At 42.6% G+C, this 19823-nt stretch overlaps 1 protein-coding gene across 1 annotated transcript in view; it reads left to right on the top strand.

The window, feature by feature from the left end:
* LOC311240686 (alpha-1,6-mannosylglycoprotein 6-beta-N-acetylglucosaminyltransferase B-like) overlaps positions 1 to 19823 on the top strand; it is a gene marked incomplete at both ends in the record, with an annotated part of 501846 nt that overhangs the window by 269314 nt on the left and 212709 nt on the right. The window contains one exon of the mRNA XM_084329259.1: positions 13205 to 13374. Coding sequence (XP_084185385.1) covers positions 13205 to 13374 — 170 coding nt within the window. The remainder of the gene's footprint in view (positions 1 to 13204; positions 13375 to 19823) is intronic.

Raw genomic sequence — 19823 nt, 5'->3', positions numbered from 1 at the left:
TACTGTAATTATAAGCAGGTACAGCTGGGCTTTAAGTTCAATACCGAGATATTAAAATGATGTGAAATCTCCCGCGATTTACTTCCTCGTTCCTGAGCTGGAGGAATGCCATTGGGAGAAATTAAGTCACTTGACGTTGTAACGCGTTTTGATTGGTAACGCGCAATTGCAGTGGTCGGTCAAGTTAAACACTTGAACAAGTGAAGCAAGCACAGAGTGGCCACGTATTTCATAAAATAAAAAACACGCTTGCGCCCAAATTACATTTTATAAAACGAGGCATACTGTACAATACTATACATACAATACAATACTATGTATTTTAGCCAAAACACATGGTCAGAACACAACATTGCAGTGCATTTTGTCCATTCGCTCTCTGCCTCTCTTTCCCTTTGTCGAGCGCAGAGCTTTTCCTGAGGTAGTGAGCTTAGTTGAAGACATTGGTGGAGGTGTTTCCTGTTTTATAATATGAATTTCATAAGAAAAGCGGTCGCTTAAAAAATAAATAAATGTGCCGTTTCAACGTTGACAGTTATCAATCGCTTGCGCTCAAAAGACCTTTTATAAAACGAGGCATACAATATAATACTATGTATTTTAGCCGAAACATGTGGTCAGAACACAACATTGCAGTGCATTTAGTCCATTCACTCTCTGCCTCTCTCTGCCTCTCTCTCCCTTTGTCGAGGGCGGAGCTCCTGAATGAACAGAGAGCATTGCACGTCGGCACGTTGTCACCAGCTGTATTCGAGCGCCCCCGCTGGTCATTGTTACCGTTAATACGGTGCCCAAACGGTCCCCAAACAGTGGTACAATGACTATTCATGGCTTCATCTGTACTTTCTGCAGGAAGCTTGGCTCTGTGTGTCAGTGAATGTCGTCCGGGTAGAATTTTCTTGTAACGTGGATCCAGATACAGACTCGAGTGCATTGAATCGCCTTCGAGACGCAAGAATCATTATGCTTTTGGAGCTTATGGCGTCGACCAAACGGAAATACGATCTAGCAGATGGCAATCAAATTATTGGAATATTCTTTCTGCAGTCTCATCGGCCAGAGGTAAGAGCATTCTAACGTTAATTCCAGCTTGATTGTCCATTGCTTTCATTGCAATCGATCTGATCAACGTACGTTGTTGTACTAACGGATGCCGTTATTGACAATCAATTAATCATAAACGACCCCCCCCCCCCATTTCCTGCATGCATGATGGAACATAATATATACCGATCATATGCATTTGAATTTTTAATTGTAGCGTGTAGAGGGACAAAATGCCAATGGATTAAGTATAATATGCATCGCAGCCTATTACTAGCGTTCTAGGAATGATCCTAGAGCCCTCTAAAACTATACTTATATTCACCACGGTATAAGGTTTAGGTTTAGGTTTACTTTATTTGTTCAAGGGGGACAGTGTACATTAATAAAACATTTTACAAATGTAAATGCACCCAATTTTAGCCAAAAGGCTAATTTCCATTGGCAGTCCCCCTGCCAGAAGGTACAGGCTAAAATCCTGTGTAAAAAAAGGGTTAGCAATAAAAACAGAATAAAATCAAATCAGATTAAAATCAAGATAAATAACATTAGAATAAAAACACAACAAAAGCACATAGACATAGTAGGGATACAGGTCACAATACAGTCATGGACACATGGACAGAGCACATCATGACATATTAAGAGACCCAGACATAGACAGACGCACCATATCCACACACACACATACACACACAGACACCTCAGTGTTGACAGTTCTGGTTTTCAATGAGCCATTCCCTAACCCTGCACTTGAATGAATGGTATGATGTGGACACTCTAATTGTTTGAGGAATTGAGTTCCATTGGTGGGATGCTCTGTATGAGAAGACGGCCTGGCCAAATACACTTTTTTTTAAAGGGATTGTACAGTCCCCCCTTGCCGCACCTCTAGTGTTCCTGGTTGAGGCAGACTTGAGGTTGATGAAACCGGACAAAGGAGGAGCAGCCAATCCACACTTTATTTAAAAAACTTTTTTTTTACGTTTTGATATAGGGTCAGGTTTTCCCAACTGAGTAGATTATATTTTTTTTAGAATGTGACAATGATGGTACCTGAATGGTTTCTTGTCTATAATTTTTATTGCTTGTTTGTAAAGTGATTGAAGTGGTTTCAGAATGGTGGAATGTGAATTGGACCAGGTTATCAAACTGTATGTGATGTGGGAAAGAACCATTGAATGAAAATATAGCTTTGCTGCCTCAGTTGAAAGGAAGTTTCTTATGTACCTGAAGTTTGATAGGCTGAACTTTACCTTATTGCAGACTTTTTTTATGTGATTTTTGAAGCTAAGGTTTGGGTCTATGTAATCCTAAATACTTATATTCTGATACTACCTGTAATTTCTGACCGGAGATGAAGATATCCTGCTCTGCAACTTTTCTGTGGCCCTTGGAGAAGAACATACAGACAGTCTTAGAGACATTCAATTGTAAACAGCTGTTCTTAAGCCAGGATGTTTATTTTATTTAATTCGTTTATTTGGACGGGACAATGCAAAATTAATGAACACTGTGGAGTGTAAAAATTGCCGGATTTAGCACGAGGCTAATTTCCATCCGTTGTCCCCAAACATAAAAACAGGACTCATAGAAACAGTAAGAAATGTACAAATACATAAAAACAGGACACATAAAAACAGTAAAAAAAATTACAAATACATAACAGCATGTCACATGTGTTCACATGACTGGTTGGACTTCAGCCATTTTTTTAGTTGCCCTCTAAAAGAAGCAAGGGTGGTGCTTTCCCTTATAGAAATGGGGAGACTGTTCCATGTTTGACTGCCTTTTATCGACAGGACGTTTTGGCCAAACGTGGTCAGTCTACGTTGGACCATGCAGTCACCTCTGGTGTCTGACCTGGTGCAGAGTCCAGTGTTTCTTTTTTGTAGATGAATTCCTGTACAGGAGGGGGAGCTAGTCCATGTAGGCTTTTGTAGATGAAACAAGAGCTTTTTAAGACTTTGAAATTTTCAAAGCTCAAAAAGCTATATTGTTTCAAAATATTGCAATGGTGGTATGCCAATGGTTTCCTGGCAAATACCTTGATGGCTCTATGATAAAGCTGTTCGATGTGTTTCATGACAGTGACACCAGCAAATGACCAGTTTGTGAAGCAGTATTCAATATGTGAGAATATCATGCAATGAAGATACGTTTTTGCAGCATCAACTGTTAAAAAAGGCCGGATTTGTCTAAAATTAACGAAATAAAAATGTATTGTGCGTTTCACTTTTTTGATATGTTTCTTAAAGGATAGGTTCGAGTCCAAGATGATGCCGAGGTACTTGAAATGGGAAACCAATTCCAGTTCCCCCCCCCCCCCAGAAACACATTAGATCTTGTGATTCTGACTGGTCGTTTGCTGAACATCATGCATACCGTTTTTTTTGTATTTAGCAGTAGGCATGAGTTTTGCAACCAGTGTTGGACCTTGTTCATTGCATTTGAGAGGTTGCATGAGATCAGGTCAGTTTTTTTACCATGTACAAAAATGACTGCGTCGTCAGCATACATCTGTACATTGAAGTCAGGGCATATGTCCGGCAGGTCATTGATGTACAGGGAAAACAGCAATGGCCCAAGGATCGATCCCTGCAGCACACCGACTGGATTGTCAAGATAAGGAGATTTGACACCATCAACCATGACACATTGTTTTCTGTTTGTTAGGTAAGACTTAAACCATTGAATTGTATCTGCGGAGAAATTGAAATGAGACAACTTTGCCAAAAGTACTTGATGGTTGACAGTGTCAAACGCCTTTCTAAGATCCAGGAACACAGCACCTACATATGGGTTTTTGTCCAACATATATTTAACCTTTTCAATAAAAACACAGTTTGCCGACTCAGTGGAGTGCTGAGCGCGGAAGCCAAATTGAAGTGGGTGGAGTGGGGTGTGACCTTTGTCCAGATGTTTAATCATACGTTTCGACACCCACTTTTCAGCAACCTTAGATATGGTGGATATGATGCTGATTGGCCTGTAGTTGGCTACCGACATCCTGCTACCAGATTTAAAAATTGGTGTTACTGTGGCCACCTTCCAGGAAGATGGTACCTCCTTTGAACTGATCGATTGATTCACTAATATGGTGATAGGTTTTACTAGAGCGTCGGAGTGTGTTTTTATAAAATCTGTGTCCAGGCCATAAGTGTCCCTGGCCTTAGAGCGTTTCAGCGCCACAATGATTTTTCTTACCTCATCCTCTGTTATTTCCTCCAGCTCAAAGAGGGGCTTGGCCTCCACAGTTGGGCTGGGTGATGCACCAGAGGGGGCAAAGAGTTTTGTTATTTCCAATACACTATTTAAAAAATTATTATTAAAAGTACACACCAGTACATGTGACATTCACCATGACATTAGACAATTTTGTTGCAACCTCTTCTGTGGTTTTACCGTGTGTAAATATCACTGTATCATCAGCATACATCAGTACATCACATTGGCCACACACAGAAGGCACATCGTTAATGTACATGCTGAACATGATTGGACCCAAGACAGAGCCCTGCGGGACACCAGTTGACATACAGATGGCAGTAGATTTATGATTTTCAATTTTGACAAGTTGGGAACGGAATGAAAGGTATGATTTGAAGAGGTTGAGGAACTCTATGGAGAAGTTGAAATTGACCAGCTTTTGTAGTAGAATAGTATGGTAAACAGTGTCAAAAGCTTTCCTTAGATCAACGACAATGTATGAATGGAAAAAAATATTACTTTCCCACATCTTGAACGATAGATACCTGATGTCAAATGGGCCATAGTATTGCAGATATAGCTATAATATTTAAATAGTTATAGCCCTGCAAACAAGGTGAGCGACTCCCACCGTTTACAGTGATGGCGTCAGCTGCTAATGATGCTTATATTGCATGGCAGCTATTGTGTTAAGGGTGCTATTAGTGCCGCACAATCCATTCTTTGTGAATTTGCCCCTGAGAGTTGGCTGTGCTCAGAGAGGGGGACCTACACAGTACAACACAGTATAACAAATCAAACGATACATCTGAAGCTGAACACATTATACTCAAGACACTTAACATCTACCATTGAGCAATTTATGACTGAATCAAAACATCGACGTACTAGATCTTTATAAGAGAGAGATTTTTTTTTTTTTAAGATAGTCTTTTCTTCTTTTCAAAGTGTTCTGCTTGAAATAGAATAGCAATCCGCACGGAACATTTCCCCCCGTCAGTAAATACTGCACTGTAACCCTGTGAAATGTCTCAGCAATCCTAATTTGGTTTATTTGAATACGTCTCTATGATCAGATTGTAATAGCAGACTCACCATCAAAGCGTTTGACACAGGATGTTTGGATCCGAAATAGATGGAACTGTTAGAGACAGAAATAGAAAGCCCACATGAAGAGCTGGTCCATTACGTAACTGACCAGATGGGATATAAATCCCCCCCGACACCCCCAGCTGTTTGGTCTGAGTGGTAATAGTCTGAGTGACATCAAGTAGATAAGTAAGGAGACTGACTATTATCAGTTACAGTGCCTTCAAGTAGATAAGTAAGGAGACTGACTATCATCAGTTACAGTGACATCAAGTAGATACAGTAAGTAAGGAGACTGACTATTATCAGTTACAGTGCCTTCAAGTAGATAAGTAAGGAGACTGACTATCATCAGTTACAGTGACATCAAGTAGATAAGTAAGGAGACTGACTATTATCAGTTACAGTGCCTTCAAGTAGATAAGTAAGGAGACTGACTATCATCAGTTACAGTGACATCAAGTAGATACAGTAAGTAAGGAGACTGACTATTATCAGTTACAGTGCCTTCAAGTAGATAAGTAAGGAGACTGACTATCATCAGTGACATCAAGTAGATACAGTAAGGAGACGGACTATTATCAGTTACAGTGACATCAAGTAGATAGTCTGATAGATAAAATGGCAATGCCACTAGAATTCCCCCTGGCCTGCACGATGGGTTAATATTAAGAGCCTTTGTGCAACATAATACATTATCAATAATTAACCTAGGTGTGTGCGTTTGTGTGTGTGTGCGACAGGAAGTGATTTGTGGGGGAAAAAGAGACGAGGGGGGGTAATTTAAATATATTTTTTTATAGCCATGAAAATGATATACAGTTATATCCATATAAAACTCACACATCTCATAAAATGCAACAAAAAAGTAATTCTCTGTTTAGTTTGGTCGTTTTGATTTGACCAAGGGATTTGCCTTCAAGCACTTGCAAAGAGATGGATGAATAAACATATTCTCAACAGGCTACGCTTGACTTTCAAATAGATGCTCCCCGAATATATAATGCCACGGTTTGTTGCTGCTTCCTTTTCATCTTGCAGGGTTGTGACCAAATGCAGGACAGCGTGCTGATTTTGTGTGACAGTAAACTAACACTGAATATAATGGGATGGAACTGTGCCACGTCAACATTAATTACGTTGGTCGGGAGGGAAGGGAAAGTTGTTACTGGGCACTTAGTAACAATAACAACAGCTCCTAAAACACATAATAGTTCAGCACCATGGAGAGTACTGTGCGTCTTTTGAGGAATCTATATTTCTTGCTGGACCTTGCTGCTTATAAAACTCTTGGCATGACAGAGAGACATTTGCTTTGACTTGAATCTCGCTCTTTGTATGCATGCATGTATGTGAGTGTGCATGCTTACACATACTTCTGTATGCATGTATGTACTGTATGTGAGTGTGAATGCTTACACATACATCTGTATACATGTACTGCTCTTTATGTCAGTGTGAATGCTTACACATACTTCTGTATGCATGTACTGTACTTTATGTCAGTGTGAATGCTTACCCATACGTCTGTATGCATGTATGTACCTTATGTCAGTTTGAATGCTTACACATACTTCTGTATGCATGTACTGTACTTTCTGTCAGTGTGAATGCTTACACATACATCTGTATGCATGTATGTACTTTATGTCAGTGTGAATGCTTACACATACTTCTGTATCCATGTACTGTATGTGAATGTGCATGCTTACACACACATGTGTATGTATGTACTGTATGTGAGTGTGAATGCATACACACATGTGTATGTATGTACTGTATGTGAGTCTGAATGATTACACACATGTGTATGTATGTACTGTATGTGAGTCTGAATGTTTACACACACATGTGTATGTATGTACTGTATGTGAGTGTGAATGCTTACACACAACAGTGTATGTATGTACTGTATGTGAGTGTGCATGCGTACACACATGTGTATGTATGTACTGTATGTGAGTCTGAATGATTACACACATGTGTATGTATGTACTGTATGTGAGTCTGAATGCTTACACACACATGTGTATGTATGTACTGTATGTGAGTGTGAATGCTTACACACATGTGTATATATGTACTGTATGTGAGTCTGAATGATTACACACATGTGTATGTATGTACTGTATGTGAGTCTGAATGATTACACACATGTGTATGTATGTACTGTATGTGAGTCTGAATGATTACACACATGTGTATATATGTACTGTATGTGAGTCTGAATGATTACACACATCTGTATGTATGTACTGTGTATGTGAGTCTGAATGATTACACACATGTGTATATATGTACTGTATGTGAGTCTGAATGATTACACACATGTGTATATATGTACTGTATGTGGCTTAATTTCGATACTTAGTCAGAGTAACACAGTTCTCTCACAGGGTCTCTTCCTCGAGTGAGTCGGCAGCAGAGTACAGCAGGGAAAGGGCAGATTTACTGCAGTATTATTTCACTGCCGTGCACTCTCTTCCCGTGGCCCCATCCAAACCGTGTATGAAAATGAGACGCATTCGATGATAGATGCGTTTTGTATCCCTCTGCTCTCTTGGAAACGGGCCAGCGGGAGTTCTTTGGCCTCCGTCCAGGAGATCGTTTTTAAATGTGCATGAATCACTTTCTCTTTTCATCAGGCCTCCGTCTCCGGAGAGCCGTGGAGTTGGATAAACCCGATAGCTGGCTCCTCTCTCAACACCGACAGCAGTCCTCCCCGACACCACGCTCTTTGTTCCTCCTCCAGATGGGGGAGAGAGCTTTGCTCATTGTAATGGCACGTTTGACAGGGAACGGTTACTAGCCATTAGCTGGACCCTGAGGAGCTCGGCTTCCGCTGCCAGAAGATGGAGCATTGTTTAGACAACAGACAGGGAGGAACGTGGCTGTGGGCTGGAATCTGATCAGCAGAGAGAGAGTGATCCATGGACGGAAATAGACCAGGATGAAGGGAGACGGTTTTTACGGTAGACCGGACCCAACTATACGGCGGTCTATCCCCCCCGTCTCCCCCGCTACCCTCTCTCTGATAACCTGCCATCTCTCACTCTGATGTTTTCCTTTTCTGTCGTTGTTTGTTCACGCACGAGTAAAACTATATTTACCTTCTATTTTTACCTCAGAAAAGGGAAGGAAGTCGTTGTGCTTGTGAATCACTAGTCTCTGCGGTAGAGTGACAGGTGCTCTATTGTTTGACGTGTCAGTTAGTCGCCTGGTTGACGTCGACAACACGTCAATTAGTCGCCTGGTTGCCGTCGACAACGTGTCAGTTAGTCGCCTGGTTGCCGTCGACAACGCGCCAGTTAGTCGCCTGGTTGCCGTCGACAACACGTCAGTTAGTCGCCTGGTTGCCGTCGACAACACGTCAGTTAGTCGCCTGGTTGCCGTCGACAGCGCGTCAGTTAGTCGCCTGGTTGCCGTCGACAACACGTCAATTAGTCGCCTGGTTGCCGTCGACAACGTGTCAGTTAGTCGCCTGGTTGCCGTTGACAACACGTCGATCGGAGCAGAACGGAGCACAGCGATTGAGTGGTTTACAGATACTTCACACACAAATGGCTTCAATCACAATGAAACCCATGTGACCCCCTTCAGTCTTAGACGTCACAATAACTAACCAGACCTTTTTCCAGCTCGCTATTAAGAACAAAAGCCCTGTTTTATCTGAAATTAGAGTGGCCAGTCTTTCTGTATGGTGTCACAGAGACTTAATCCAGTACAGATCAAAGTCCTTAGTGAGAACTGAAATGGCCGTTGTGAGCCGAGACCCAGCACACGTGCCCATGCCTACTTGATGGGATCAGTACGGTATAGTTTAGCATGAGTACGGTACCGTAGGCAAGTAGAACATTCTTTGACCCGAGATGGGAGCGCTTTGGGGTAGACAGAAGTAATTGAGGAGAAATTAAAGGCTGCCATCTGTGGGAAAATTGCGCAATCATTATTTCATTACACATTAAACAGCCTGGAATTTCCATCTTTCCCATCAGCAATTAAAAGGGCCTTGTGCCATCATGCATATCAATTAGCCCATCGGTGGGTCATATCATCACTGTGTGCATTCCATTGTGTTGGCCGGCAGTTCCTCCAGGAATAAAACCGTTTCATAAGTGACGTTAGGCTTTCCGGTACTGTATACGTTAAACGATCAATTCTAATTAATGTCTCGATCGATTCGTCCGAGTGGAGTATCGCTGGATTTGATTATCAAGTTTTTTTTTGCGAAATGTGGATATTTTTTGAAGTGCTGATTGTGACAAATTCACAGTTACTTACCTTGTGGGGGGAATGTGTTTTAAAAGGAAAAAGCTAAATAGAAATCAATAGCAATAACGGCTTGTTAATGATTCAGTTCACATGTAAAATGAAGACACACACACAGTGTTATAGGTGGGAAGCTAACTTGTCTTGCGCAAAGTGCAGTGTATGCGAGCCACCACAAGGGGCAGAGTGGCTAACTTTGAGCGAGTGAGTGACATTGCCAGTGCTAGTGGTGCTTCCCATTAAATCATAAACAGTTTAACTTGGATATGGATATGGATAGTACACATTTATTTATACTAGTTTTGTTTTGTTTTGTACGTCTGTCTGTATGTGTGTTTTTATTTTTATTTTTTATTTTCTTTGTCATGCTTCTGCAAAGCTCTTTGGAACAAATTGGTTTGCATTATAAAGTGCTATACAAATTAAGTTAAGATAAGATATTCCTTTATTGATCCCCTTCAGGGGATCATAGCAGCATGAAGGGGGGGGGGGTACATGTATGGGCAGGGTAATGGAAGAAATACATAAATATAGGCAATAAAGTTATATCTGAATATAGAAATATGAGAAAAATAAACAGTGTAAACAAAGATGCAGATGAGGGTCTTTATGCCCTATCACTTATAATATATACGTTGCAATAAATATAGGCAATACAAAAATGGTATCTGAATATATATACTATGAGTAAAAGTAAACCGTATACACAAGGTGCAGGTGAGGGTCTGTACCCTAACTGGCATGGTATATGCAGGGGTGTAAAAAGTACCCAGAAACTATACTTAAGTGAAAGTATGGGTACCGTCTCAAAATCGTACTCAAGTAAAAGTCAGAGTATCTGGCTAAAAACACACTTGAGCAAAAGCCAAAACGTTTCTACTTTTAAATGTACTCAAGTACTAAAAAGTAAAAGTAAAAACGTTTTTTCTGACTGTCTATTCTTCTGATAGCAGGTGTTTAATCAAATATCCCCGCTTTCTAGTCTTGCACAAGGACCAATCAGCATGGGTTATGGGCGGGTTCATTTTCCATTGATGGGGATTTGATTGGCTGTTTTTAAATAAAGTGCGGCCGCAGGATTAATAACGGTAACGTTAGTTCGGCCAGAGAAACAAATATACTAATTAAAATAGTTGGACCTGCGAGATTTGTACTTTGTACTTTGTGTAAGGAGTAATGAGTAAATGAGTAAGGAGTTAATGTAAGGAGTTCCGCCATTGACTGAATAACACGTCATTCCTCGCCATGCTTATCTGCCAATGACGGATTACGACGTCATCGAGATCAATATTTCAAATATTCGTCATGGTATTCACCTTTCATCCACGGAGTCATGACTGGTGCTGTAGATCCCCACTCAACTCTCCAACGCTTCAATACCGCCACCTGGTGGCCGATCGGCGAGTTGCCAAACCGGAAGTGGGTCCGGAAGTGCTTGGTGTCCCCCCTATTCTGTCCGCCACTTGCTATCGCTCCCGGGACTCCATATTGACACACTGGATAATCGATCCGTTGCCATAACTCAATAAACAACATTATTTGGACGTATATAGTATTATACAACTCGGAAATGGTTCACCTAGATCAGGGCTATTCAACTGGCGGCCCGCGGGCCAGATCCGGCCCGCGGGATGATTCTGACCGGCCCGCCAAAGATTACATGATAATAAAAAAAAATCAATTTTTTTTTTTTTTTTTTTTTTTATTTCAACGTTAACACGCACAATTGAGCCAAACGTCACTCAATTAATGACATATTTCATTGATAAATTGAGGGAAAACTTTGCAAGTCGATTTGATGAATTTGACATGTCCAGAGAATTGATGCATTTTGTGAGCAACCCATTTGCCAATGTAGCTGCTATTTCCACAAAAGGACAAGAGTTCCTTGCATCACTTCACATTGATGAAGGTCTCCTGCAACTTGAAATAATTGACATGCAAGCATCATCTGCTCTGAAGCAGGCACTTGAGAATGAATCCACCACAACATTTTGGATAAAGTGTATTCATGTCAAGACATTCCCCAAAATAAAAACGCTGGCAATATCTGTGCTAACAATGTTTGGCTCAACATACACCTGTGAATCCAGTTTCTCTCACATGAATGCCATTAAAACAAGCAACGTGCCTCCTTGACAAATGAGCATTTGCATCACTGTTTGCGGGTAGCCCTCACTTCCTATGAACCCTCTTTCTCTGCCATTGCCCAGTCAAAGAAGTGCAATCTCTCTCATTAGATGTGTGTATGTAGGCTAGGCCTGTCTGCCCCCCACCCCCCTGATGTCTGAGAGTTAAGAGTGGACAAAAAGTGCTAATAAGATGCTGTGATTTGCTGTTGTTGCACAGACATGAAGCACTTTTTCATAAGCTCAGCTGCACTATAAATGTGTTTTTTTTGTTCAAGTGTCAATGTTAGAATGTTCAGATGCACATCATGCACTTGTTTGTTTTTTATTTTATTTTTATATTGAAATGTTGAGGAGGAGATGTTGCAGTTGTTGCACAGTCATAAATGAAGCACTTTTTGCAGGAGATGTTGCAGATGTGGCACATAAATGAAGCACTTTTTTTGAAAAGTATACTACTTTTGCAATGTAGTTAAATAAAAGTTGTGAAAATGTGGTTGCGTGTTGTGTCAAGTGTACATATATTCATAGCACGGGGAGGCGCCGTGGCAGTCCGGCCCCTGGCCCCTTGGGTTTCTGACAATGTGGCCCCCTGAACAATTTAGTTGAATAGCCCTGACCTAGATCAACATCCCATAATAGCGATCTTTTTGCTCCACGCTCATCACCCAACGGTAAGAGGAAGCTGCTGTGAGTTTCAGCGTTTTTTATTATTATTAACCATACAAACTGCTCTGATCTATATATCACCCATACTACATAAATTATGTAACGTGGGCCACGGAATTATAAACGACCCCCCCCCCCTCCGGTCAACATCAGATGATAAGCCATAATGTCTAGGGCCATGTACAGTTGAAATTTTTTATCTGGCGTCAATCGCTATCAAACTGCATTTGATGATCTAATATATGCATAAATGGCTATAACTCAAGTTCTATGAAATACAGCAGAAAACGATAAAAACATATTTATACTCTAGACAGTATTTTAGTATGAATGTGTGAATGAAAAAGTAAAACGTTCCTACATCCTGAACGATAGATAATTGATGTTGAATGGGCCATAGTAATGTACATTTAGCAATACAATTTAAAAAGTTATAGCCCTGCAAAGAAGGTGAACATCTCCATAGACAAATAGAGCTGGCAGAGGATGGTATAAGAAGGGTACAATGTCTGGCGAAGAATGGGTTATGTAAGGAGTAAAAAGTATGTTTTTTTTCTCTGAAATGTAATTGAGTAAACGTACAAGTATACAAACCTAATAATACTTGAGTAAAGTACAAATACCCAAAAACAGTACTTAAGTATTGTAACGAAGTACTTTACACCCCTGGTCGGACACACTTAGCGGTCATACATTCCTAATAGTGTCTGACTCAAGTTGACTCTTGACTTGACATCTACTCTGTTCTATATAAATAAAGTATTATTACTCTGTTCTGTTGTGTTTCTCCCAAGATCCTAGTCCATGTGGGTTTCCTAACCGAGGAATCTGGGGACGTGTTCAGTCCCAAAGTCCTGAAGGGCGGTCCTCTGGGAGAGATGGTCCAATGGGCCGACATCTTCACCGCCCTGCATGTGCTGGGACACAGTCTCAAGATCTCCGTCTCCCTCAAGGAGCTGCAGGGGTGAGTCATCCTCCTCACATTAACCCATTCACTCACACATGTACACACTGATGTGAGGTGCCAACCTGCTCATCGGGAGCAATTAGGGGTTAAGTGACTTGCTCAAGGACACTTCAACACGCTGCCCGGAAGGAGCGGGAATCATACCGGGAACCTTCCGGCTACCAGAGGACCACTCTACCTCCTGAGCTATTATTTAATCTTTATTTAACCAGGCAGGTCAATTAAGAACAAATTCCAGGGCCTGGCGAGAGGACAAAAGGGACTATCGAAGGGCAACAGGGAAATTAAATAAAGTAATAAATGTAATTAAATAGAAAACAGACAGACGATACATACATCACAGAGGTAAATGGAAATGATTAAAACACACGTCAAACAAACAACCAAATCAAATAAATACATAAAAGCCTTCCTTGTGTGGTGGTTTGACTGCATCCAGTGAACTCTACCAGGGGATAAACATCACAGAGAGAGGAAAGTGCACTTTCAGCACCAGGGACAGCGACACACAGAACTGCTTTCAGCACCAGGGACAGCGACGGACAGAACTGCATTCAGTCTACAGTACAGAGAGGAGAGTGCTCTTTCAGCACCAGGGACAGCGACACAGAGAACTGCTTTCAGCACCAGGGACAGCGACGGACAGAACTGCATTCAGTCTACAGTACAGAGAGGAGAGTGCTCTTTCAGCACCAGAGACAGGATAGACAGAACTGCATTCAGTTTACAGTAGAGTGCTCTTTCAGGACCAGGGACAGCGACAGACAGATCTGCATTCAGCTGACAGTACAGTGCTCTTTCAGCTCCAGGGACAGCGACAGACAGAACTGCATTCAGAGAGGCCTGTTCTGTCTGTTCTTCTTTCCTCCTGGTATTGCACCCCCCCCCCCCCCCCTGATATTCTGTACTGTATATATTTGCTGTGACCTGCTTTGTGCCATGCGTGTCTCTTTGTTGCTCAGTGGATGTGTAAATCGCCAGCATAAATATAAAATGCAGTGCTGGAATAGTTTGTGCAGCCAGTGTAAAACCATTGCTGTGATCAATTCAATTATTTTTTTAAAGAAACTTTTGATTAATTTGCTAATGATGGAGCATTAATTCAAAGGATTAACAGGATGGATATGGCAATCTCCTCGTAACAATTGGTTTTCAACATTCTAAATATTCTATTGAATTCTTGTAGAGGTAATTGTGTTTCTGTAATATAACCACACATTTCAATGAATATTTCACTACAGAAAAACTGTATTTCAGTGTTACATTTGTATGTGTATGATCAAGAAAACAACAATAACCCTTTCACTACCACACTACAGAAGGTTAACCCTTTCACTACCACACTACAGAAGGTTAACTTTTCACTACCACACTACATAAGGTTAACCTTTCACTACCACACTACAGAAGGTTAACCTTTCACTACCACACTACAGAAGGTTAACCCTTTCACTACCACACTACAGAAGGTTAACCATTTCACTACCACACTACAGAAGGTTAACGATTGCACTATACCACACTACAGAAGGTTAACCTTTCACTACCACACTACAGAAGGTTAACCATTTCACTATACCACACTACAGAAGGTTAACCTTTCACTACCACACTACAGAAGGTTAACCATTTCACTATACCACACTACAGAAGGTTAACCTTTCACTACCTACCACACTACAGAAGGTTAACCTCTCACTACCACACTACAGAAGGTTAACCTCTCACTACCACACTACAGAAGGTTAACCTCTCACTACCACACTACAAAAGGTTAACCTTTCACTACCTACCACACTACAGAAGGTTAACCTCTCACTACCACACTACAGAAGGTTAACCTTTCACTACCTACCACACTACATACGGTTAACCCTTCACTACCACACTACAGAAGGTTAACCTTTCACTACCACACTACAGAAGGCTAACCCTTTCACTACCACACTACAGAAGGTTAACCTTTCACTACCACACTACATAAGGTTAACCTTTCACTACCACACTACAGAAGGTTAACCTTTCACTACAACACTACAGAAGGTTAACCATTTCACTACCACACTACATAAGGTTAACCTTTCACTACCACACTACAGAAGGTTAACCTTTCACTACCACACTACAGAAGGTTAACCTTTCACTACCACACTACAGAAGGTTAACCATTTCACTATACCACACTACAGAAGGTTAACCATTTAACTATACCACACTACAGAAGGTTAACATTTCACTACCACACTACAGAAGGTTAACCTTTCACTACCACACTACAGAAGGTTAACCTTTCACTACAACACTACAGAAGGTTAACCATTTCACTACCACACTACAGAAGGTTAACCATTTCACTACCACACTACAGAAGGTTAACCATTTCACTATACCACACTACAGAAGGTTAACCATTTCACTACCACACTACAGGAAGGTTAACCTTTCACTACCTACCACACTACAGAAGGTTAACCTTTCACTACCACACTACAGAAGGTTAACCATTTCACTACCACACTACTCTCTATGATGAATCTCTATAGTGTTTAGGGGAATAAACAATACAGGAGCGCTATAGGGTTGGTTCCTGTATAGGGAATGCCTATTGTGGGCACTCGGGGGGGGCGAAGCTCAGGCAGCCCCCGTGCTCCTGCCTGCCCACACAGTGCTGCTCTCTCTCGGTCACACAGATAAGCTCCCTCTGTCCCCGTGGACCCGAGCTGCAGCCTGAGGGCGGCTCACAGCAGCTCCACACTCCCTGCGCCTCCTTCTGCGCTGTGGCTCACGACCTCTGAGTGGTGATGGGTTTCTGTGGTGTGTGGGGCGTGTGAGTGTACACAAGTACATACAGACACATGCAGCGCATGCACGCACACATACACACACAAATATATATATGCACACATACACACACACAGACACACACACACAAAATACACACGCACACAGACATATACACACAAAATACACACACACACACACACTGACGTACACACAAAAATAGACACACACACACATAGACACACACAGATACACACAGACACACAAAGACACACAAAAATACACACACACATACACACAAAGACACACACACACAAACAGACACAGACACACACACACACACACACACACACACACACACACACACACACACACACACACACACACACACACACACACACACACACACACACACACACACACACACACACACACACACACACACACACCTCTAACCTTACAGTAAGACAGATGCAGGCCTGGTTTCATGTGAAGAGATAAGGGTATGTATTGATTTTCACACAGGCCAGGTGCCACAGCAGGAGGTAAGAGGTAAGAGTGCAGATCGATAAACCTAAGGAGCCAATGCCCCTAAACGTCCTCTAATGGCGATGATCCAATCCTGGTCCCGGCCCCCTCTCTCTCTCTCTCCCGCTGTCCCGGTCAGAAGAGTTACAGGTCCGCACGCCGCCGACACAGGTGTCAATTATTTCTCCTGCAGCGGCTGACGGAGATGGGGGGCGGTCGATGATGTCGTCGTGCCCCCACCCCGCCTGCCATTATATTGACCGCTGCTTTCATCGCCGTCGTCGGTGTCTCAGACGTGATGGCTGATGAGTTACAGCTCCCCTTTGATCTCAGACCCCGGCGTTCGCCTTGATGAGAGAGCAGCAGACCGAGGCGGATCAGTCGGCGAGGAGGAGGGCGGTGGGGGGTGGGGGTGGAGCCGGCGCGGTGGGACCGCCTATCGCTGTTATTTACCAGACTAATTGGTGTCACGGCGCGCACTGAGACGCTGCGTTCCCTCTCCACGGGAGACAAACCTATTAGACGTGTTTATCACTCTGTGGCGGAGGATAAAAGTGCATTTTCAAAGAGATGCCCCCCCCCCCCCCCCCCCCCCCCGCCCCCAGGGCCAAAGTTAGGTCACGTCTTTCCTAAAAGTTGAAAATATTTGTGTGTGTTTGTGTCTGTGTGTGTGTTTGTGTGTGTATGTGTGTGTGTTTGTTTCTGTGTGTTTGTGTGTGTGTGTGTGTGTGTGTGTGTGTGTGTGTGTGTGTGTGTGTGTGTGTGTGTGTGTGTGTGTGGTGTGTGTGTGTGTGTGTGTGTGTGTGTGTGTGTGTGTGTGTGTGTGTGTGTGTGTCTGTGTGTGTGTGTGTGTAGGTGTTTGTGTGTTTTTGTGTTTGTGTGTTTGTGTGAGTCTCTCAGCCTGACAGAAGGCAGCTATAGAGGAAGACAGAGAGATGCTATGGGATGTGAGGAAGAGAGAGAGATGTTATGGGTTGTGAGGAAGATAGAGAGATGTTATGGGATGTGAGGAAGACAGAGAGAGATGCTATGGGATGTGAGGAAGACAGAGAGAGATGCTATGGGATGTGAGGAAGAGAGAGATGTTATGGGATGTGAGGAAGAGAGAGAGATGTTATGGGATGTGAGGAAGACCAGAGAGAGATGCTATGGGATGTGAGGAAGAGAGAGATGTTATGGGATGTGAGGAAGAGAGAGAGATGTTATGGGATGTGAGGAAGAGAGAGATGTTATGGGATGTGAGGAAGAGAGAGAGATGTTATGGGATGTGAGGAAGACAGAGAGATATGTTATGGGATGTGAGGAAGACAGAGAGAGATGTTATGGGATGTGAGGAAGACAGAGAGAGATGTTATGGGATGTGAGGAGAGAGAGAGATGTTATGGGATGTGAGGAAGAGAGAGAGATGTTATGGGTTGTGAGGAAGAGAGAGAGATGTTATGGGATGTGAGGAAGACAGAGAGAGATGTTATGGGATGTGAGGAAGAGAGAGAGATGTTATGGGATGTGAGGAAGACAGAGAGAGATGCTATGGGATGTGAGGAAGAGAGAGAGATGTTATGGGATGTGAGGAAGAGAGAGAGATGTTATGGGATGTGAGAAGAGAGAGATGTTATGGGATGTGAGGAAGAGAGAGAGATGTTATGGGATGTGAGGAAGAGAGAGATGTTATGGGATGTGAGGAAGAGAGAGAGATGTTATGGGATGTGAGGAAGACAGAGAGAGATGCTATGGGATGTGAGGAAGAGAGAGATGTTATGGGATGTGAGGAGAGAGAGAGATGTTATGGGATGTGAGGAAGAGAGAGATGTTATGGGATGTGAGGAAGAGAGAGAGATGTTATGGGATGTGAGGAAGACAGAGAGAGATGTTATGGGATGTGAGGAAGACAGAGAGAGATGTTATGGGATGTGAGAAAGACAGAGAGAGATGTTATGGGATGTGAGGAAGAGAGAGAGATGTTATGGGATGTGAGGAAGAGAGAGAGATGTTATGGATGTGAGGAAGAGAGAGAGATGTTATGGGATGTGAGGAAGAGAGAGAGATGTTATGGGATGTGAGGAAGACAGAGAGAGATGTTATGGATGTGAGGGAAGAGAGAGAGATGTTATGGGATGTGAGGAAGAGAGAGATGTTATGGGATGTGAGGAAGAGAGAGAGATGTTATGGATGTGAGGAGAGAGAGAGATGTTATGGGATGTGAGGAAGAGAGAGAGATGTTATGGGATGTGAGGAAGAGAGAGAGATGTTATGGGATGTGAGGAAGAGAGAGAGATGTTATGGGATGTGAGGAAGAGAGAGAGATGTTATGGGATGTGAGGAAGAGAGAGAGATGTTATGGGATGTGAGGAAGAGAGAGAGATGTTATGGGATGTGAGGAAGAGAGAGAGATGTTATGGGATGTGAGGAAGAGAGAGAGATGTTATGGGATGTGAGGAAGAGAGAGAGATGTTATGGGATGTGAGGAAGAGAGAGAGATGTTATGGGATGTGAGGAAGGAGAGAGAGATGTTATGGGATGTGAGGAAGAGAGAGAGATGTTATGGATGTGAGTGCCCACACAAGCCACAGTGGAGCATTAGACCCACAGTGGTGAATGGAATGTTCAGCCTTAGAGAAAATACAATGGAGAGTTGAAATTGGAGCCTGTTGTATCTATCAGACTCAAGAGCCTGTTCCCTCGGTTGTTCAGACTCTTTCTCTTTTTTTGCAAACATGTCTGGTCAAATTGGCCAGTAAATGCATGACTGCAGACACTGAACGTCCATAAATCTGTTTCCCAGGAGCATTTATGAATAGAAAAAAGGGACGATTTCTCTCTCTCTCTCTCTCTCTCTCTCTCTCTCTCTATCTCCATCTCTCTCTCTCTCTCTCCATCTCTCTCTCTCTCTCTCTCTCCATCTCTCTCTCTCTCTCCATCTCTCTCTCTCTCTCTCTCTCTCTCTCTCTCTCTCTCTCTCTCTCTCTCCATCTCGCTCTCTCTCCATCTATCTCTCTCCATCGCTCTCTCTCCATATCTATCTCAATCTCTCTCATCTCTCCCCATCTCAATCTCTCTCTCTCCATCTGAGAGTCTTTTGGGACAGAGCCTTCAGCGTGGCGTCCCCTACCCTCTGGAACTCTCTCCCCCCCAAATCT

Source organism: Notolepis coatsorum (genome assembly GCF_963971535.1).
Source record: "Notolepis coatsorum genome assembly, chromosome: 14".
Lineage (NCBI taxonomy): Eukaryota > Metazoa > Chordata > Actinopteri > Aulopiformes > Paralepididae > Notolepis > Notolepis coatsorum.
This window is presented reverse-complemented; position numbering and strand designations above follow the sequence as displayed.